The 22,342-nt window shown below is 40.1% G+C and overlaps 2 protein-coding genes across 3 annotated transcripts in view; one reads left to right on the top strand and one right to left on the bottom strand.

Annotated features, from left to right (window-relative positions):
- Window positions 1-14,603, top strand: part of LOC133630322 (uncharacterized) — an 84,497-nt gene extending 69,894 nt beyond the window's left edge. The window contains exon 6 of the mRNA XM_062021885.1: window positions 14,268-14,603. Within this exon, the coding sequence (XP_061877869.1) occupies window positions 14,268-14,387 (120 nt within the window). The 3' untranslated portion in view covers window positions 14,388-14,603. The remainder of the gene's footprint in view (window positions 1-14,267) is intronic.
- Window positions 14,604-21,501: 6,898 nt separating this feature from the next.
- mettl4 (methyltransferase 4, N6-adenosine) overlaps window positions 21,502-22,342 on the bottom strand; it is a 58,754-nt gene continuing 57,913 nt past the window's right edge. The window contains exon 10 of one of the 2 annotated variants that reach the window (XM_062021577.1): window positions 21,502-21,811. The gene's annotated coding sequence lies outside the window, so the exon portion shown is untranslated. The remainder of the gene's footprint in view (window positions 21,812-22,342) is intronic. The other variant, XM_062021579.1, reaches the window with a different exon arrangement.

Here is a 22,342-nt window from a genome sequence, read left to right as displayed (position 1 = left end):
CGGAAGCCGATAGAGTAAGGTGAAAATGACTGGAAGCTGCAAAATGTGCAATTTAAAGCCAAGCTATTTCGGCATAAGTGCCGTGCTTACCCAAATAAACCGGAACCATATCCCTTGCCAGCTGGACCAAACAGACAATTGTCCATTGAGTCAGTCACACTTTATATTGATCATGATACACGCAGCATGTCATGCATGTATCACGCTATCTGGCTAGCTGTGTAAAAACAAAACATGAAATAATACTTTACTTTACAGATACTTTAATATGATTGTCCTATCGCATTGTGTTGTGCATTACAAACTCAAAGGTGTTCCGTAGCTAGCTTTTACGGCTAATACCATAGCACGCCGATGTGTTACTATGCTACAAAAAGAGTTCCTCAGTGTTCGCTCTTACAATAACAATGTTGCTACAGTTTGGTTATTATATGGGTTACGGAAATGAAGTATCGTTGACGTTTTTTGAATGCATTTTGATAGTGATTTAGAGGTAGAATTGATTGCTCCCATTAGCCGCATTGCTATCTACCAAGAACGAGACTATTTTTATATGTCAGAAAGCAAAAAAAGCAACAACTTTTGTCTTCTTGTCTCTAAGCATTGTGAACGATAGGCAAAATAAAATTTAAAAAAAAAAGTGCAGTTCCCCTTTAAGGTTAAATGATGAATAAAGTGGAGGAGGATGAAGATGAAGCTAAATGTGAAGAAGCTCTCCCCAGCAGGCACAAGACATTAAAACAACGTTGAGAATGTGTTGAATTAGGTCCTGACGTTGAGCAACTCAAACCTAACGTTGGAACAACATGCTTTTTCATTAATCAATGTCGGGTTCTGACGTTGATTTGACCGTAGAATTTTGGTCATTTCCCGACCAAAATTCTACAACTCCAACATAACGTTGAAACAACATACTTTTTGACAAGGTTTATTCAATGTCAGGTTGTGACGTTGATTTGACCATTGAAATGTGGTCATTTCCCAACCAACAACGTGGATCTAACGTATTTACAAATACAACTATTTTCCAACGTTGTTTCAGAGACAGAGTTAAATTTGTGATCTCGCCCTGTCTCTGCTTTGTCTGCGTCACGGCGGTGTTCGGCCTTGGCAGTCAGCGGGCCGTTCCTGGACGCAGACGCTGATACGAGACGACTTCCAATCTTTGGATTTGCAAGTCGTCTCTTTGCACAGATAAAGTACTACTTCAACACAATTGATAATAACTATAGCAACGGCCCTTAAGCATAAGAGTTGTGTGATAATTTATACATAATTATTCTAACAATTAATCAATGTTGGGTTCTGACGTTGATTTGACTGTAGAATTTTGGTCACAACTCCAACATAATGTTGAAACAACATACTTTTTGACGACGTTCATTCAATGTCAGGTTGTGACGTTGATTTGACCATTGCAATGTGGTCATTTCCCAACCAATTTACAATTATAACTATTTTCCAAAGTTGTTTCAAAGTCAGTTTTAAAGGACATGTACGTGTCATCAACGTTGTATCGATGTCTTGTGCCTGCTCGGTCCAAGGGTGACGAGTGTATTGTAAAGTGTTTCCAGGACCGGGCGTCCACTGATATCTGCCATGTTTGTTTCATGACACCAACACACTGACCTTTCTCAGCGCGGAATGAGATCAGATCAGAACCGCGGGGTTTGGTGTTCCCGCCTCCGCTGTCACCCGTGTCAAACAGTCGGGTGTCCCCACTTGGATAGGAGCGAGCAGCGGGACTCAGGCGCATGTTGTGACTCCTTTTGTTGTGCCTACTTCTCTTGGTACGCGACGTGTCTGTACATGCGGGCACTGCAATACACTTCAACCCCAAAGATGTCTGACAATTGCACAGTCGGCAAGTTGAGAATTAAAACAATAAACCAAAATGGCTTAGCAAGTCTTCAACAATAAATAATAAACAGCTTGGGGAGACGATTTGCACTGTCGGGTGTTTAGTTTTGTTGTCTTTCTTTGTTCGGATTCTGCATACTGGATCCAAAGGCATAGCAGCAAATTCTGGGCCCACTGTATATGAATTTAGTTAAATAGTCATAATTGTGCACTTAAATATGATCATAAATATGCCAAATTTCCATTGATTTTAAGAGTGTAAAGTAGAGATTAGCTGATACACATAAGATTAACATATTTTCCGGACCATAGGGCGCACCGGATTATAAGGCGCACCGTCTATTATCAATCTTTTTCATATATAAGGCACACCGGAATAGTAGGGTGCATTAAAGGAGTCATATTATTATTATTTTTTTCTAAATGTAAAACACTTCCTTGTGGTCTACATAACATGTGATGGTGGTTCTTTGGTCAAAATGTTGCATAGATGATGTTTTACAGATCATCTTCAAGTCGCTTTCTGACAGTCGCTTCAGGATGCGCCGTTTTGTGGGCGGTCTTATTTACGTGGCTCACCTTCGACAGCGTCTTCTCCCCGTCATCTTTGTTGTAGCGGTGTAGCGTGCAAGGGCGGGAGTGGAAGAAGTGTCAAAAGATGGCGCTAACTGTTTTAATGACATTCAGACTTTACTTAAGTCAATAACGGAGCAGCATCTCCTCATCTGGAAACAACCACACCGGAAATGTTTCCCGTGAAAAAAACGTCCGACCGGAACTCTCTAATAACTAAAGTTACTTGGGCGAATAATGTAAACTCACTACACCGGTATGTTTTAGCGCTTTCATGGTGAGTTTACTGACAGATATAAGTAAGAACTTTACACTACTTTATATTAGAAATGGCAACAGCAGAGGATGAATGTCCCATAACAAGAAGATAGAGGAAAAAGAAGAAAGTTATCGACTACGTTGTCTGCACGGACTACAAAGGTGGACGCGCGCAATTTTTCAGGATTTATGCAGATCCCAAATACACATCAGCAGGTACCAGAAGCTAAGAAAAGTGGCTTTTGCATAATATTGCGAAACAAAACGCCAGATAATGTCTTACCTTATACCAGGGGTGTCCAAACTTTTTCCACTGAGGGCCGCACACTGATAAATCAAAGCAAGCAGGGGCCATTTTGATATTTTTTATTTCAAAAACCAATACAATATATGTATAAAAAATATACATTTATGCCTCCACTCAAGCTTGATCCCGGGGACCCCAAAGGGTTTTGGTAAAAAAAAAAAATTAAAAATACCGGTATGTCATTATTCAGTATTATTTTTATTATTATTAAAGTTTTAAATCTCTAGATCAACATTAGGTCTATCTGTCAATATAAAGTTTTTAAAGATTTAAGTCGTATGCTCTTTTTGTCAAAGAAAACCAATTTTTTTTAATGGAAAAAACACCAAATATGCAATATTTTCACCCAATAAAAATTTTCAGTGGAATATTTGAGATTATATAATAATTGGAGCCTTAAAAAGGTCAATAATTCATAACACCATTGATTTTAATTCATTATTATTTTTTGAGCAATGGCACTTAAAAACAAATCACTCTAAAATTATCGGGGATCCAAAAGGGTCCTACTCATTAAAGTGTTAAAAAATAAATTATAATTTTTTATTACTGTTTACTTTTAACACAATAATCTCGAGATCAACTTCCAATCTATCCGTCAATTATAAGTTTTATTGTTGTTTGTGTTTTTTGTTTGTTCGTTTTAGGCCCTTCTTTTTAAAAAAAAACTGCTCAGTTTTTTGTATGGCAAACACAAAATATGCAACATTTTCCCCAAAAAAATATTTCAAAGTGGAATATTTAATGTGACATAATTGGAGCCTTTAATAGGTCAATAATTCATAATGACATTGATTTTGATTCATTATTATTTTTTAAAGAAAGAAACAGCCTGCATGGCAGCTGTGTGTTATTAGAGTAAACATTGTAACATTTTCTTGTTACATTTCACCTGTTTGCTCTTTTATACCACTTTTTATGTGTTTAATTTTTTTCAATCATATTTTTTAAATGTGCCGTGGGGCCTTCAAAAAATGACCTGCGGGCCGCAAATGGCCCCTGGGCCGCACTTTGGACACCCCTGCCTTATACACACCCCATAATAATACTCGTATGTTTAATGCGCCGACAATCCTTCAAGCAGTGCGGCTTCATAGCTTACCAAAGTCATACTAAAACATTTTGATAGATTTTTGAGCGCCGTGTGTAATGTTCTACATTTTCAATGGAACATATAAAATGTCTGTGCTGTTTACATCAGTCATATTGCCATCATAGTGCAGTCTACACATATATCTTATGTTTGACTGCCATCTACTGGTCACACTTATTACACCATGTACCAAATAAAATTGCTTCGAGGTCGGTAAGCAAAACCAGAATTATTCCGTACATTAGGCGCACCGGGTTATAAGGCGCACTGTCGAGTTTTGAGGGGAAAAAAAGTACATACGGTGACATCTATGGGTGACACAAAAAAATCATTATACATCATTATTTTATGTGCAGTGAAACTTTAAACTTAATTTTTTTTTATTGTATCACCAAAATATGGTGCTTTTTGTGAATGCTAAAGGCGAGCTTCGATGAAATTGTGACAACTGTCAAGTAAAGTGTTTCATGCTAGATTGCTGCTACGCAGGTGGAACGAACCGTTCTTAATTTGATTCAAGCAACTTTATCATTGCACTTTCACTGCAACATTTATTTATATACTTAGTTTTTATCTTAACATTTCTTCTTCTCCACTTCTGGATTACTTACCTTGGTGCTATGGCTAGTCATGATCCGGCTGCAAGGGCTGGGCTGAACTGGATTCCTTTACCGAAATTACAGAAAGACATCTTGCATTTCTGGTTAAGGAGTTATCCTTGATACAACTTTTTATTGCTTCAAACACGTTTTCTTAGGATTCCCAAGAACAATACTGTCAGATTTAGGAAACAACTTATTTTTGCGTTTGCAGACCTTATAAAAGCACATGTTCCAGGTAGATTTGACTAAGATACATTAGTACAGCCAAATTTAGACATTTTGCATGTTTGGTTTGGGAGTTATTGTCAGAATAATTGTATATAAGTTATCACACAACTTGTTTTCCCATGCGAGAAGACAAAAGCTGTCTTTGTTCTTATCAAGCAAAAGGCCTACCGCTTGTAAACCTCCACTGTGTGCGATGGGATGCGACGTGGAGGTGTCTGTTTCTTTGATCTATTGGACAGCCACAGGAAGACCTGGTCATAACCCGAGGTCTATAAAACAGAGGGGGAAAACCTGACACCCCTCCAGGCACCTTTTCTTTCAACTGTTTATGACCGAGTGCGGCAGCTGTTGATGACCCCCCTCCCCTAGGAGCAGCTGCGTAATGTAATGTAATGTAATCAGAAAATGCCCAAATAAAGGAGGAGCGCGTTGAGACTGCCTTCAGAGCGTGGTGGGAGGCTGTAGCTGAGTGTGCAGCCCCAGATGTTTCTCCTCATGAGCTAAATTGAATCCTGTCTCTGTTTGATTCATTTGCTTCTTGTCTTGTCTAATAGATGTCATCGGTGTTTGAACCTGACAGTTATCCTTGAAATATTTTTGATTGCTTCAAACACATTTTCTAAGGATTCTAAGAACAATACTGTCATATTCTGGAAGAAAAAACATTTTTGCGTTTGCAAACCTTACAAACGCACATGTTCCAAGTAGAACTCTCAAAGATACATTAATACAGCAAAATTAAAGGCCTACTGAAATTAAATTTTCTTATTTAAACGGGGATAGCAGATCCATTCTATGTGTCATACTTGATCATTTCGCGATATTGCCATATTTTTGCTGAAAGGATTTAGTAGAGAACATCGACGATAAAGTTCGCAACTTTTGGTCGCTGATGAAAAAAGCCTTGCCTGTACCGGAAGTAGCGTGACGTCGCAGGTTGAAGGGCTCCTCACATTTCCCCATTGTTTACACCAGCAGCGAGAGCGATTCGGACCGAGAAAGTGACGATTACCCCATTAATTTGAGCGAGGATGAAGGATTCGTGGATGAGGAACGTGAGAGTGAAGGACTAGAGTGCAGTGAAGAACTAGAGTGCAGTGCAGGATGTATCTTTTTTCGCTCTGACCGTAACTTAGGTACAAGCTGGCTCATTGGATCCCACACTTTCTCCTTTTTCTATTGTGGATCACGGATTTGTATTTTAAACCACCTCGGATACTATATCCTCTTGAAAATGAGATTCGAGAACGCGAAATGGACATTCACAGTGACTTTTATCTCCACGACAATACATCGGTGAAGCACTTTAGCTACGGCGCTAACGTGATAGCATCGTGCTTAAATGCAGATATAAACAAAAGAAATCAGCCCCTGACTGGAAGGATAGACAGAAGATCAACAATACTACCAAACTCTGGACCTGTAACCACACGGTTAATGCTTTACCGCCGGACGAAGCCTAGCAATGCTGTTGCTAACGACGCCATTGAAGCTAACTTAGCTACAAGACCTCGACAGAGCTATGCTAAAAACATTAGCTATCCACCTACGCCAGCCCTCATCTGCTCATCAACACCCGTGCTCACCTGCGTTCCAGCGATCGACGGCGCGACGAAGGACTTCACCCGATCATCGATGCGGTGGGCGGCTAGCGTCGGATAGCGCGTCTGCTATCCAAGTCAAAGTCCTCCTGGTTGTGTTGCTGCAGCCAGCCGCTAATACACCGATCCCACCTACAGCTTTCTTCTTTGCTGTCTTCATTGTTCATTAAACAAATTGCAAAAGATTCACCAACACAGATGTCCAGAATACTGTGGAATTTTGAGATGAAAACAGAGCTGTTTGTATTGGGATACAATGTGTCCGAATACTTCCGCTTCAACCATTGACGTCACGCGCATACGTCATCATACATAGACGTTTTCAACCGGAAGTTTCCCGGTAAATTTAAAATTGCACTTTATAAGTTAACCCGGCCGTATTGGCATGTGTTGCAATGTTAAGATTTCATCATTGATATATAAACTATCAGACTGTATGGTCGGTAGTAGTGGGTTTCAGTAGGCCTTTAAGTCACCTTGCATTTCTCTTTTAGGAGTTATTCTTAAAACAACTTATTTTTGCTTTATACAAAGATTCTAAGAACAATACCGCCTGCAGTTTGATGGACAACTGAGCAGTGCCCCCATTGCAAGTCTCAAGTTGTACGTGTCGCAGTATGTGATCATATTGCTTGACGATTTTTCTGGTCTCAAACTGCCAATAGGAGCTTAGTTTGGGAGTTGCTTTTTTTCTCCTACTCCTCTCTCCATATTTGGACCAGTCCTTATGCATCAGTCTGTGACATCTCTGCGCCCTGATTTGCATGTAGACACAAGGATCCCCTGCTGGCCACACTAAGGACTGGATTCTCACATTATTAACCGTATCCACTCGGCATCCATTGCACCGGTCATCCGACCACATCCGTGGTCCCTTTCAAGGTTTCTCGTTGTTCCCATTGGGTTGAGGTTTTTTCTTACCCTGACGTGGGATCTGAGCCGAGAATGTCGTTGTGGCTTGTGCAGCCCTTTGAGACATGTGTGATTAAGGGCTACATAAGTAAACTTTGATTGATTGATTGTTTATCTTTCCTTCCTACGTCTTTACGGGACGCCGCTAGGTGGCAACCCATCAGTCTTCCTGTTCTGTCTACCCCTGTATACTTTATGTCTGTTCTTGGACGGGTTGTACTCAAAACAAATGTACATTTTAAAAGTGCAATGACAATAAAGTTATATTCTATTCTGTTAAGTCGTACTTAGCTGGTCCTCTGCTGACCGCTCAAAGAAATACCCAAATTTACTGTCCTGAAGTCATCAAGTTTGGAATGGCACAAACAATTTAGGAAAGATTTAGGGGTTTTCTGGATCCGATATTGATTTCAGATATCAGTCCGATATCGAAAAAACAAAAACAAGCATAGGATGTAAAATCTCTTATGCAAGCAGTCCTGCAGGGTGTTTACTACAGTCGTTTAACATCTAAATGTCCTTCAATAAATACACAAGGGGTGGACGTATCGATCTAAATATCAATATTATCGATACCAAGGTGGGTATTGGTATAGGATACTAGCCTGATGGGGTCGATACTTTTGTTAGTGTCTCTTCTATACAGTATTTCCAGGCACACCTTTTTCAAATATTTGCGTGTAACAAAGGTTATTCTTGTTTTGTTTACATTTTGATATTTGGGGGTTATTTTGCAATAGTGATTTTTTTATTTTGTGTATATAGTATTACATTGTTTTAGCTTTTATTTGGTTAAAACAACATTTTTATCTGCATTACATAATTTCCCCTTGGTCTCGTAACCATAGTTAAGAGGCAAATTCACAAAAATACTCAATGATCATGAATAGGGATATATATATAGTTAGTAGGGCTGCGAATCTTTGGGTGTCCCACGATTCGATTCAATATCGATTCTTGGGGTCACAATTCGATTCAAAATCGATTTTTTTTCCGATTCAACGCGATTCTCGATTCAAAAACGATATTTTCCCGATTCAAAAGGATTCTCTATTCATTCAATACATAGGATTTCAGCAGGATCTACCCCAGTCTGCTGACATGCAAGCAGAGTAGTAGATTTTTGTAAAAAGCTTTTATAATTGTAAATGACAATGTTTTATCAACTGATTGCAATAATGTACATTTGTTTTAACTATTAAACTAACCAAAAATATGACTTATTTTATCTTTGTGAAAATATTGGACAGTGTGTTGTCAAGCTTATGAGATGTGATGCAAGTGTAAGCCACTGTGACACTATTGTTCTTTTATTTTTATAAATGTCTAATGATAATGTCAATGAGGGATTTTTAATCACTGCTATGTTGAAATTGTAACTAATATTGATACTGTTGTTGATGATATTCATTTTTGTTTCACTGCTTTTGGTTTGTTCTGTGTCGTGTTTGTGTCTCCTCTCAGTTGCTCTGTTTATTGCAGTTCTGAGTGTTGCTGGGTCGGGTCGGGTTTGGTTTTGGAATTGGATTGCATTGTTATGGTATTGCTCTGTATTGTTTTGTTGGATTGATTAATTTAAAAAAATAAATAAAATAAAGTTCAAATAAAATGACGCCAAAAAAAAAAGAAGAATCGATTCTGAATCGCACAACGTGAGAATCGCGATTCGAATCGATTTTTTCCCACACCCCTAATAGTTAGGATTTTATCGATACTGATACCAATATCAACATTCCTTATCGATACCGATATTCATCGGTACTAAATGTAATTGGTGTATATAAAGATGTGCAAACAGGCATTTTTATAAGCACAAGAGGTTGTACACCACCAACATCATGTAACGTCTCACAGCAGGCACGTCTTGAATAAAAACCTGCTTTTTAAGTCTTAAATGGGACCAATTGGGATTTTTCTGTCTACATTTAAAACACTTCCTTGTGGTCTACATAACATGTAATGGTGGTTCTTTGGTCAAGATTTTGCATGGATTTTGTTTTACAGATCATCTTCAAGCCGCTTTCTGACAGTCTCTTCAGGATACGCCGTTTTGTGGGCGGTCTTATATACGTGCCTCCACTTCGACTCGTTCAGGAGGAAGGTTGATGAAGAGCGGTAGCGGCAGTCGTGAGTAAAGCTCGATGTCTGACACTGATTCTTGTTAGCGTGTGTGACTTTTGAGGAGGAACTACTGTTGTGGTATAAACTTTTGTGTGGTGTTGCTTTCTTATTTGTGATTCCTTAAAGCTGATTTTCAGACTCCACCCGTGTCTTTTTTTATGTGGAGCACCGGATTATAAGGCGCACTGCCGATGAATGGTCTATTTTTGATCATTGTTCATATATAAGGCGCACCGGATTATAGGGCGCATTAAAAGAGTCATATTTTTTTTCTTCTTCTAAATGGTAAACACTTCCTTGTGGTCTACATAACATGTAATGGTGGTTCTTTGGTCAAAATGTTGCATAGATGATGTTTTACATATCATCTTGAAGTTGCTTTCTGACAGTCGCTTCAGGATGCGCCGTTTTGTGGGCGGTCTTATTTACGTGGCTCACCTTCGACAGCGTCTTCTCCCCGTCATCTTTGTTGTAGCGGTGTAGCGTGCAAGGACGGGAGTGGAAGAAGTGTCAAAAGATGGAGCTAACTGTTTTAATGACATTCAGACTTTACTTCAATCAATAACGGAGCAGCATCTCCTCATCCGGAAACAAGAACAATCCGGAAATGTGTCCCGTGAAAAATCGTCCGACCGGAACTCTCTGATAACTAAAGTTCCTTGGGTGAATAATGTAAACTCACTACACCGGTATGTTTTAGCGCTTTCATGGCGAGTTTACTGACAGATATAAGTAAGAACTTTACACTACTTTATATTAGAAATGGCAACAGCGGAGGATGAATGTCCAATAACAAGAAAATAGAGAAAAAGAAAAAGTTTATGGACTACGGTGTCGGCACGGACTACAAAGGGGGACGCGTGCAAATTTCCAGGATTTATGCAGATCCCAAATACAGATCAGCAGGTACCAGAAGGTAAGAAAAGTTGCTTTTGCATAATATTGCGAAACAAAACGGCAGATATGTCTTACCTTATACACACACCATAATAATACTCGTATGTTGAAGCACAGTACAATCCATCAAGCGGTGCGGCTTCATAGCTTACCAAAGTCGTACTAAAAAATGTTGATAGATTTTTAAACGCCGTGTGTAATGTTCTATATTTTCAATGGAACATTATAAAATGTTGGTGTTGTTTACTTGAGTCATATTACCATCATAGTGCAGTCTGCACGTATCTCTTAAGTTTGGCTGCCATCTACTGGTCACACTTATCATTACACCATGTACCAAATAAAATTGCTTCGAGGTCGGTAAGCAAAACCAGAATTGTTCGGTACATTAGGCGCACTGTCGCGTTTTGAGGGGAAAAAAAAGATTTTAAGTGCACCTTATAATCCGGAAAATACGGTACTTTGTGTTCATCCCTAACCATGACATGACAAGTCGAAAGTATCAGTTTCAGCATCAGCAATACTGGCTCTGCAAAGCCCGAAAACACACGGGTTGGTCTTTTTTTTTTGTATTTAAGTGAAGTCATTTACAAAAGGAGCTAGCAGCAACACAACAGCTATACACAACAACAGCACACAAGCTGCGTAAGAAGTTTGAAAAAGCACATTTGTCAATAAAAACAAGCTTCAGATAATTACAGTCGCATATTACTTGCACACACAAACTCTCCAAGGCAGAAGAATATGAGAAATGATCCAGTAAAAAACTCAACTTTCTGCATCATGAGCTTATTGCAAGAGTAGTCCCCAAAAAAGAAATTACCACTCCACTTCAGAAAGCACAAGTCTGTCATGAGGTTAGTGTTTTTCATAACTACCATTGTTAATTGACCTTGATCATAACATTCCACTCTACAGAATAATACAAGTATGTGTGATTCACGCTGATATCGGTATTGGCTCATACTCAAGGCTCCATATTGGAGTTGTTTCCGGACACCTCTAGAAAATTCTGTGCAACACTTACAAAACCCAAAACCAGTGAAGTTGGCACATTGTGTAATTTGTAAATAAAAACAGAATGCAATGATTTGCAAATCTTTTTCAACTTATTTTAGGCTTCATAATGCGGCACACATTTTCAATGGGAGACAGGTCTGGACTACAGGCAGGCCAGTCTAGTACCCACACTCTTTTACTTTGAAGCCACACTGTTGTGACACGTGGCTTGGCATTGTCTTGCTGAAATAAGCAGGGGCGTCCATGATAACGTTGCTTGGATAGCAACATATGTTGCTCCAAAACCTGTATGTACCTTTCAGCATTAATGGCGCCTTCACAGATGTGTAAGTTACCCATGTCTTGGGCACTAATACACCCCCATACCATCACAGATGCTGGCTTTTCAACTTTGCGCCTATAACAATCCGGATGGTTCTTTTCCTCTTTGGTCCCGAGGACACGACGTCCACAGTTTCCAAAAACAATTTGAAATGTGGAATTGTCAGACCACAAAACACTTTTACACTTTGCATCAGTCCATCTTAGATGAGGTCGGGCCCAGCCAAGCCGGCGGCGTTTCTGGGTGTTGTTGATAAATGGCTTTCGCTTTGCATAGTAGAGTTTTTAACTTGCACTTACAGATGTAGCGACCAACTGTAGTTACTGACAGTGGTTTTCTGAAGTGTTCCTGAGCTTATGTGGTGATATCCTTTACATACTGATGTCGCTTTTTGATGCGGTACCGCCTGAGGGATCGAAGGTCTGTAATTTGATGATTTCTAAAGATTCTCTGAACCTTTTGATGATATTACGGACCGTGGATGGTGAAATCCCTAAATTCCTTGCAATAGCTCGTCGAGAAATGTTGTTCTTAAACTGTTCGACAATTTGCTGACACATTTGTTGACAAAGTGGTGACCCTCGCCCCATCCTTGTTGGTGAATGACTGAGCATTTCATGGAAGCTGCTTTCACACCCAATCATGGCACCCACCTGTTCCCAATTTGCCTGTTCACCTGTGGGATGTTCCAAATAAGTGTTTGATGGGCATTCCTCAACTTTCTCAGTCTTTTTTGCCACTTATGCCAGCTTTTTTGAAACATGTTGCAGGCATCAACTTCCAAATGAGCTAATATTTGCAAAAAATAACCAAGTTTTCCAGTTCGAAGGTTAAGTATCTTGTCTTTGCAGTCTATTCAATTGAATATAGGTTGAAAAAGGATTTGCAAACCATTGTATTCTGTTTTTATTTACCATTTACACAACGTGCCAACTTCACAGGTTTTGGGTTTTTTACATCAAAGTACCAAAGAGTTTGCAACAGAAAGCTTGTGAAAAAATGCTCCTCGCCGAAATGTGTTGGCAGGAAAAAACTAGTTGAAAAATCTAGTTGGTGAAGACAAGGGGGATAATTATTACAAAACAGGGACAGCTGAGGAAGACGCCTGGGAAAGGACGGCGCTGATTAGCAGACACCTGGGGACCAGCTGGATACAAAACAAGCAAACAGACACAAAACCAGGAGAAACGCAAAATTTGCCAAAACTGTCCCTTTCCCTAATTTGAATGACAGTTTTATTTGTCGGAATCCTACACATTTTTTTTTACGAGAATAAGCTACAAAAAGTCCTAGAATAGTTTTTCATTAAGCTGTTTATTCATGTTCCTACTGACCATCAGTAACGGTCTGTATTAGGGATGGGCGATACCACACTTTTAGGATTCGATACGATACCGATACTTTTTCTTGCATTTTCATCGATACCGATACCGATACCAATAATTTCTTATTGGCAATTTTTTGTCAGTCAAAAATATTATTACTATTGTTATTATTTAAGACAAATCACAAGACAAATACAGACCATTTATACCACATTTATTATGGTCAATATACAATAAAAGTAAAATTAAAATAAATAACATAAATATGAAAAATAAATTAAATATTATATATAATATTAACTATATATTATATATAATAATAATTAAATATTAGGGCTTTCCAATTAACAGTGAAATCCGAATTGCAAGAAGCTGCAGTTATTTTTTAAAGTTTGTGATATAATTAGCAATTAATGAAATATGAAATAGGCTAATGTTTTCGAAATGTAAGAAATCATGTTACAGATTAAAACCAAAATCACATTCAATCATATATTCAAGATTTTCTTGGAAAAAAATAAAACTGTAATGCAAAGATGAAGAATCTCCAAATTGTATCTCTTTCTTATCTTGTTTTAAATACTCAAGCAATTTTCAACTAACAGTAAATTCCCCTGTGTGGAAATTATTTGAATTTAGGATAATCATTTAAAAAAAAAAATTCAGTAAACATTACTAAAAAAAAAAAAACAATGCCTGTTTTAAGTCAACAGTTGGACAACACTGGATATGCCTGGCTGCATCGCTGTCGGCTGGCTGCGTGTGTGTGTGTGTGTGTTGCACGTTGACGACGCTCATTGGCTGTCTCCTGTCACGTGACTGGGCCAGCTCTATACTCTGCCAGGTACAGGGGTGTCCCAGCACATAGTAAGTTAAGTAAGTCATCAAAAACATCTGAAAGTGATGCTTGCAACCCCCACACGCCGTTTTTTGGTTTATATGGATACTTTTTTCAGAAAAGTGATGCCAAATGAGTAGCGTGTGAGTATCGATATATCGATACCACAGGATCGATACGCACATCCCTAGTCTGTATTGATTAATTATCAATTAGGGTTAGACGTGGTCATGGCTGCTGGGACGTGACCTAGCAGGGAAATTGAAATGTGACACGGGGGATGTTGATTGTTCTGTCTCTGTTGGCTCAGTCTCCCGTGAAAAAACGTCTGTTCGTGGTCCAGGAACAGGAACAGACGGGACCAGACTCCCTTCTGGCAAATCACCGCCAAAGAATAGCAATGCCTGCGTTCTTCAGCCTTGGGGAATGACAACAAGTGTTTACGCGAACACCAAATGGACAGAACACAATCCAAGAATGACACCAGCAATTAGCCAGTTCCAAACGACATCTACGTTTTCTTGCATGAAGAAACGATCTCATCAGAAGTATTACCTCTGCCAAGATGCTTTGGTCTTGTGGCGTTGTGTGTGCAAAGTGAATCGAGACTGTCCCCCAAATTCCAATTCCATTCAATGCATTTGAATTAAAGGCCTACTGAAACCCACTACTACCGACCACGCAGTCTGATAGTTTATATATCAATGACGAAATTTTAACATTGCAACACATGCCAATACGGCCGGGTTAACTTATAAAGTGCAATTTTAAATTTCCCGCTAAACGTCCGGTTGAATAAGTCTTTGTATGATGACGTATGCGAGTGACGTCACTAGATAAACGGAAGTATTGGTACACCTTTGAATCCAATACAAAAAACTCTGTTTTCATCTCAAAATTCCACAGTATTCTGTACATCTGTGTTGGTGAATCTTTTGCAATTTGTTTAATGAACAATGAAGACTGCAAAGAAGAAAGTTGTAGGTGGGATCGGTGTATTAGCGACTGGCTGTAGCAACACAACCAGGAGGACTTACTTGGATAGCAGACGCGCTAGCCGACGCTAGCCGCCGACCGCACGGATGATCGGGTGAAGTCCTTCGTCCTTCAGTCGATCGCTGGAACGCAGGTGAGCACGGGTGTTGATGAGCAGATGAGGGCTGGCTGGCGTAGGTGGAGCGCTAATGTTTTTAGCATAGCTCTGTGAGGTCCCATTGCTAAGTTAGCTTCAATGGCGTCGTTAGCAACAGCATTGTTAATCGTCGCCAAGCTGGAAAGCATTAACCGTGTATTTACATGTCCATGGTTTATAAGTATTGTTGATTTTCTGTCTATCCTTCCAGTCAGGGGTTTATTTCTTTTGTTTTTATCTGCATTTGAGCCCGATGCTATCACGTTAGCTCTGTAGCTAAAGTGTTTCGCCGATGTATTGTCGTGGAGATAAAAGTCAGTGAATGTCCATTTCGCGTTCTCGACTCTCATTTTCAAGAGGATATAGTATCCCAGGTGGTTTAAAATACAAATCCGTGATCTACAATAGAAAAAGGAGAAAGTGTGGAATCCAATGAACCCTTTTACCTAAGTTATGATCAGAGCGAAAAAAGATACGTCCTGCACTGCATTCTAGTCTTTCACTCTCACTTTCCTCATCCACGAATCTTTCATTCTCGCTGAAATTAATGGGGTAATCGTCACTTTCTCGGTCCGAATCTCTCTCACTGCTGGTGTAAACAATGGGGAAATGTGAGCAGCACTCCAGCTTGTGACGTCACGCTACTTCCGGTAGGGGCAAGGCTTTTTATCAGCGACCAAAAGTTGCGAACTTTATCGTCGTCGTTCCCTACTAAATCCTTTCAGCAAAAATATGGCAATATCGCAAAATGATCAAGTATGACACATAGAATGGATCTGCTATCCCCGTTTAAATAAAAAAAAAATCATTTCAGTAGGCCTTTAAGGTTGCAAACAGCAAGTAAAACTGCATTTCAAATTCAAGGAAGTAGAATTGAAATTCCAATTGCTAATGTTGGTGTATTTGGGAATCATGCTTTACAGTATATTCCAAACAGGCTGTTGGACATAATTCATAGAAATATTATTATTATGAACCTCACAAACACAAAGAGTATTGAATTTGGTACTTCTTTTGGACACTGACCAAATTCCTTCTGCACTACAGAGTACCAATCCACGTCAAATGAAACGATACCAATTTTCTCTACCTTGTGTCGGACGTGACGTCAAGTCCGATTGCAGAATCTGCACCAAACTTAGTGAGCAAACTGAGGTTAAATGCAGCGATTGTAAATTTTTACAAGATTATGTTGGTTTATGGAAAAGGGTGGAGTGCCATCTCCGGGTTGGGGAGGAGATCTTGTCCCAAGTGGAAGAGTTCAAGTACCTCGGAGTCTTGTTCACGAGTGAGGGAAGAGTGGATCGTGAGATCGACGGGCGGATCGGTGCGGCGTCTTGCGGACGCTGTATCGATCCGTTGTGGTGAAGAAGGAGCTGAGCCGGAAGGCAAAGCTCTAAATTTACTCAATCTACTTTCCCATCCTCACCTATGGTCATGAGCTTTGGGTTATGACCGAAAGGACAATATCACGGGTACAAGCGGCCGAAATGAGTTTCCCCTGCCGGGTGGCGGGGCTCTCCCTTAGAGATAGGGTGAGAAGCTCTGTCATCCGGGAGCAGAGGTGGGTAGTAACGCGCTACATTTACTCCGTGACATCTACTTGAGTAACTTTTGGGATAAATTGTACTTCTAAGAGTAGTTTTAATGCAACATTCTTTTACTTTTACTTGAGTATATTTATAGAGAAGAAAACGCTACTTTTACTCCGCTCCATTTATCTACATTCAGCTCGCTACTCGCTACTGTTTTTTATCAATCTGTTAATGCACGCTTTGTTTGTTTTGGTTTGTCAGACAGACCTCAAAGTAGGATCTATCGCATGCCTGCGTTTCACTAATCAAATACAGTCACTGGTGACGTTTGACTCCGTTTCACCAATCAAACAGAGCCAGGCGGTCACATGATTAACTGCATATAAAGTTTCAGCGGCAAACAACAAGCTTAAGCTTACATGAACTCAACGTCAAATTTGAGGAAGCACATCGCGGTAAGTAACGTTAGTAGATATTTTGGCTGTCACCGTAGGCTGATGTTAGCTTCCCTGCTATGAATCACTGTCAAATGTACATCGTGTGGGGACATTTATTAACACACTGCAGCCTCATAGACAGACAGACAGACAGACAGACAGAGAGACACACACACACACGCACAGTCGCACACACACTCACGCATGCATAGAAACACCAATCAGAAGTGCACAGTGTGTTCTCAGGTGCAGCTCACACCTATCAGTTTATGGTTTGCGTAAAGGCTAACTTGTTATTTTCCTTTGTAATCTCTGCCTACTGAGCCTATGGTGCTGTTAAAGGCCTACTGAAACCCACTACTACCGACCACGCAGTCTGATAGTTTATACATCAATGATGAAATCTTAACATTGGAACACATGCCAATACGGCCGGGTTAACTTATAAAGTGACATTTAAAATTTCCCGGGAAATATCCGGCTGAAACGTCGCGGTATGATGACGTATGCGCGTGACGAAGTCAGTTTAACGGAAGTTATGGTACCCCGTAGAATCCTATACAAAAAGCTCTGTTTTCATTTCATAATTCCACAGTATTCTGGACATCTTTTGCAATTTGTTTAATGAACAATGAAGGCTGCAAAGAAGACAGTTGTAGGTGGGATCGGTGTATTAGCAGCTGACTACAGCAACACAACAAAGGAGGACTTTGTTGGAGAGCAGACGCGCTAGCCGCCGACCTCACCTTGACTTCCTACGTCTCCGGGCCGCCAAACGCATCGGGTGAAGTCCTTCGTCCTTCTGCCGATCGCTGGAACGAAGGTGAGCACGGGTGTTGATGAGCAGATGAGGGCTGGCTGGCGTAGGTGGAGAGCTAATGTTTTTAGCATAGCTCTGTGCGGTCCGGTTGCTAAGTTAGCTTCAATGGCGTCGTTAGCACAGCATTGTTAACCTTCGCCAGCCTGGAAAGCATTAACCGTGTATTTACATGTCCACGGTTTAATAGTATTGTTGATTTTCTATCTATCCTTCCAGTCAGGGGTTTATTTTTTTTGTTTCTATATGCAGTTAAAGCACGATGCTATCACGTTAGCTCGTAGCTAAAGCATTTCGCCGATGTATTGTCGTGGAGATAAAAGGCACTGAATGTCCATTTCGCGTTCATCACTGCCTCTCAAGTCCTTCACTGTAACGTTCCTCATCTACGAATCTTTCATTCTCGCTCAAATTAATAGGGTAATCGTCACTTTCTCGGTCCGAATCTCTCTCGCTGCATTGTAAACAATGGGGAATTGTGAGGAATACTAGCTCCTGTGACGTCACGCTATTTCCGGTACAGGCAAGGCTTTTTTTTTATCAGCGAGCAAAAGTTGCGAACTTTATCGTCGATTTTCTCTACTAAATCCTTTCAGCAAAAATATGGCAATATCGCGAAATGATCAAGTATGACACATAGAATGGATCTGCTATTCCCGTTTAAATAAAAAAAAAAATCATTTCCGTAGGCCTTTAAGTTATTGTGGCTCAATTTGCCTTAATTTTTTTTTTTTTATGTTAATGTATAATTATTTAATATATATTATTGTTTTAGTTGCTTAAGAGATATTTCTGGCTCTGAATTTGCTCATTGCTATTTTTATGTTTTTGTGCATTATTTGTTGCCGTCATCATTAAACGAACAGGTTACTCATCAGTTACTCAGTACTTGAGTAGTTTTTTCACAACATACTTTTTACTTTTACTCAAGTAAATATTTGGGTGACTACTCCTTACTTTTACTTGAGTAATAAATCTCTAAAGTAACAGTACTCTTACTTGAGTACAATTTCTGGCTACTCTACCCACCTCTGTCCGGGAGGAACTCAAAGTAAAGCCGCTGCACACATGGAGAGGAGCCAGATGAGGTGGTTCGGGCATCTGGTCAGGAAGCCACCCGAACGCCTCCCTAGGGAGGTGTTTAGTGCACGTCCGACCGGTATGAGGCCACGGGGAAGACCCAGGACACGTTGGGAAGACTATGTCTTACTCGTCGACGCCATGTCTCTTCTTCGTTCTTCTGCTTCGTCTCTGTTATGTTTTTGGACATTACTACTTGCCGTAGTGTTGAAGCAATGCATGATGGGAATCCGGATGTTGTGTGTCAGTGTATTAACGTGCCGGCTGAAATAAACACACGTTGAGAAATAGCTCCGTGCCTGCCTACTTTATGGGTTATAGATAAACCTATGGATAACGGAGACTAGGGCTGCAACTAACGATTAATTTGATAATCGATTAATCTGTCGATTATTACTTCGATTAATCGATTAATAATCGGATAAAAGAGACCAACTTCATTTCTATCCTATCCAGTATTTTATTGGAAAAAAACAGCATACTGGCACCATACTTATTTTGATTATTGTTTCTCAGCATTTTTGTAAATATGGCAGTTTATAAATAAAGGTTTATTTAAAAAAAAAAAAAAAAAAAAAACATTTTAATTTAAAAAAAAACAAAAAAAAAACTGCGCATAGCATAGATCCAACGAATCAATGACTAAATTAATCGGCAACTATTTTAATAATCGATTTTAATCGATTGAATCGATTAGTTTTTGCAGCCCTAATGGAGACGTATATAATAGTCTCCTTTTCAGGTGACAGAGGACGCTAAAGGCAGTGACTTTAAGGCACGCCCCCAATATTGTTGTCCGGGTGGAAATCGAGAGAAATTCGGGAGAATGGCTGCCCCGGGAGATTTTCGGGAGGGGCACTGAAATTCGGGAGTCTCCCGGGAAAATGGGGAAGGTTGGCAAGTATGCCCCCAAGTGAACTCAGGGGGGCTACGGTGTCATTCCCGGGCCGGATTTGGCCCCCGGGGCGCCAGTTGAACAGCCCTGGGTTATGTTCTCCGAAGGCTGGCTGGAGATCTCATATTCTAGGATGCATCACTTTGACAGTGTTTTTCTGTCTGGCCATCTGTAATTAGTGACTTTGAGGCGAGTCCTGTTGCATATTTAATAAGAGCGCCATATGCGGTCCGAACTGTTGCTCTTAGCGGTTCCCGTGTTCGGCTGAACCGCCGCCATTATAAGCGGTAACTTGACATATTTCACATCTTAATGCTGCCTAATGAAACATCTGCAGGAAAATCAAACATGCGTTCACCTAAAAGGCAGGCTGAGGTACTTTGTATCGCGTCACTGTGGTGCTTAATCTTCCTCTGGCGCCACAAAGATGACCACGGTGTCATTATCCGGAAATGTACGGAAGGCTTTTAGGGCGAGACTGTGAGGTAAAAAAAAAAAAAAAAAAAAAAAGGAAGGGGGCGCAGAACAATTTCCACAGAAATCACATGTGGACGCTGAGAGATGAGGTCATTGTGTTGAAAAAGATAAATTCATCACGGCGTATCATAGCATTGCGTTGTGATATGTCGCCTCCTGACGGCAACCTGATTGGACGTGTCGCCACAAAGTGCCACTTAGCTGGTAGTCATGGCATACCCGCGTCCAATCACGGCACGGTAATAACTCCCTTTTCGTTAGTGATCCATTTCAAAAGGTCAGACGAAAAGTGAATCATACAAAAACCGATAAACCCATGAAAATGTGATCAATCCGTTCCAGACAGCCACATTTTATGGACACAAATCATGCAGAAAACTAAGTGAAATACAGTTAACCCTTGTGTGGTGTTCGGATCTGTGGGACCCGTTTTCGATTTTTATTAAAAGAAAAATGATACAATTAATTAATTTTTCAAACTGAGACTGACTGACTTTAGCTCATTTTCTGTGAAGAACATATATCAGAATACATATATGACCACACACCATACACCCCCCCCTACACATTTATATTACATATAAGATGGGCTAATAGAAGTGTGGAAATTGATATTCTGTGTACCACACACACACACACACACAGCAGGACTAGACAGGAGGAGGACAGAGTGTAGGTACAGCCCTTTGAGACACTTGTGATTTAGGGCTATATAAATAAAGATTGATTGATAGAGGGTCAAATGTGCGAGAAAATGAGAGCAGACAGTGTTGACAAACAATGTTGCAACCTTGCGTGGGAACCGCAGGTGCAGAAACACAAAAGAAGAATCCCTGTGGGATGCAGAAACTGGCAGAGAAATTTTCATGCAACGTTCATATTGTTGTTACTCAGCCAGCGTTTGTGGGTCTGATGGACCCGTTGCATTTTGTGGCTTTTAATGCCTCACAATCAAACACTTTTATGTTAAAATACTGAACAGATGTTTATTGGGAAAAGGTAAACATCTGTTCAGTATTTTTATTTTTTTCACAATCAAACACTTTTATGTTAAAATACTGAACAGATGTTTATTGGGAAAAGGTAAACATCTGTTCAGTATTTTAACATAAAAGTGTTTGATTGTGAGGCCACAAAATGCAACGGGTCCATCAGACCCACAAACGCTGGCTGAGTAACAACAATATGAACATTACACAAGGGTTAAATGACTGTAATGCATAAATGAACATCAGACATCACACGGATGCCACCTTTGCTGCCATTTCTTTCTTAAATTCATTGTTGTTTCTCACCTTCTGTACAACAGTGTTGGCACTTGCAACCTTATTTGGCCCCATGCTGGATTCATTTGCAGTTGTACTCAATTTAAAAAAGCCCAGAAACTTGAGTCACCATCGTCTAGAACAGGGCTGTCCCGATCCGATATTGGTATGATCCAGTGGTGAGCCGTCAGGGCCAGCAAGGCCTTCTCTGCTGGGCTAACATAACCAGAAATCATGATCAGAAGTTATTTTTTTATTTACTTTCCCTAAACATATTTCATATTCTCTTCATGTCATATTATGCTCCTTCCAGTGCTGTTGTTTTTAGGTTAGAGTTTGTATCCAATCAGAATTCAGCTAGCTTATGTTGCCATGCGGTACCAAATGTGCCCGGGGCCTTCAGAATCAACAATGTCTGTGCACTGTAAGTGAACGGACACATACAGTTGATAGATAATTGTGATAGCCAATCAGAGTTGTTGTCAGTAAGGCCTTCTAGATGGCCTCACGTTGAACGTGACATTTACGTGTCCTGTGATTGGATACTCATCGGGACCGTTAGCAGATGAATTAGAGAACACAAAGAGTTGATAGACAGTTGCGATAGCCAATCAGATCACAAGTTGTTGACAGTAGCCTATCTAGGTAGCCTGATGTTAACGAGACTGTGATTGGATACTCACTTGTCAGTCCAAAGCGAGTATCCAATCACAAGTTGCAATTTAACAGGAAGCAGGAAGTGTTGAC

The sequence above is a fragment of the Entelurus aequoreus genome, linkage group LG15, assembly GCF_033978785.1.
Source record: "Entelurus aequoreus isolate RoL-2023_Sb linkage group LG15, RoL_Eaeq_v1.1, whole genome shotgun sequence".
NCBI classification, from domain to species: domain Eukaryota; kingdom Metazoa; phylum Chordata; class Actinopteri; order Syngnathiformes; family Syngnathidae; genus Entelurus; species Entelurus aequoreus.
Note: the sequence above shows the minus strand (reverse complement) of the source record. Positions and strands in the feature narration are given on the sequence as shown.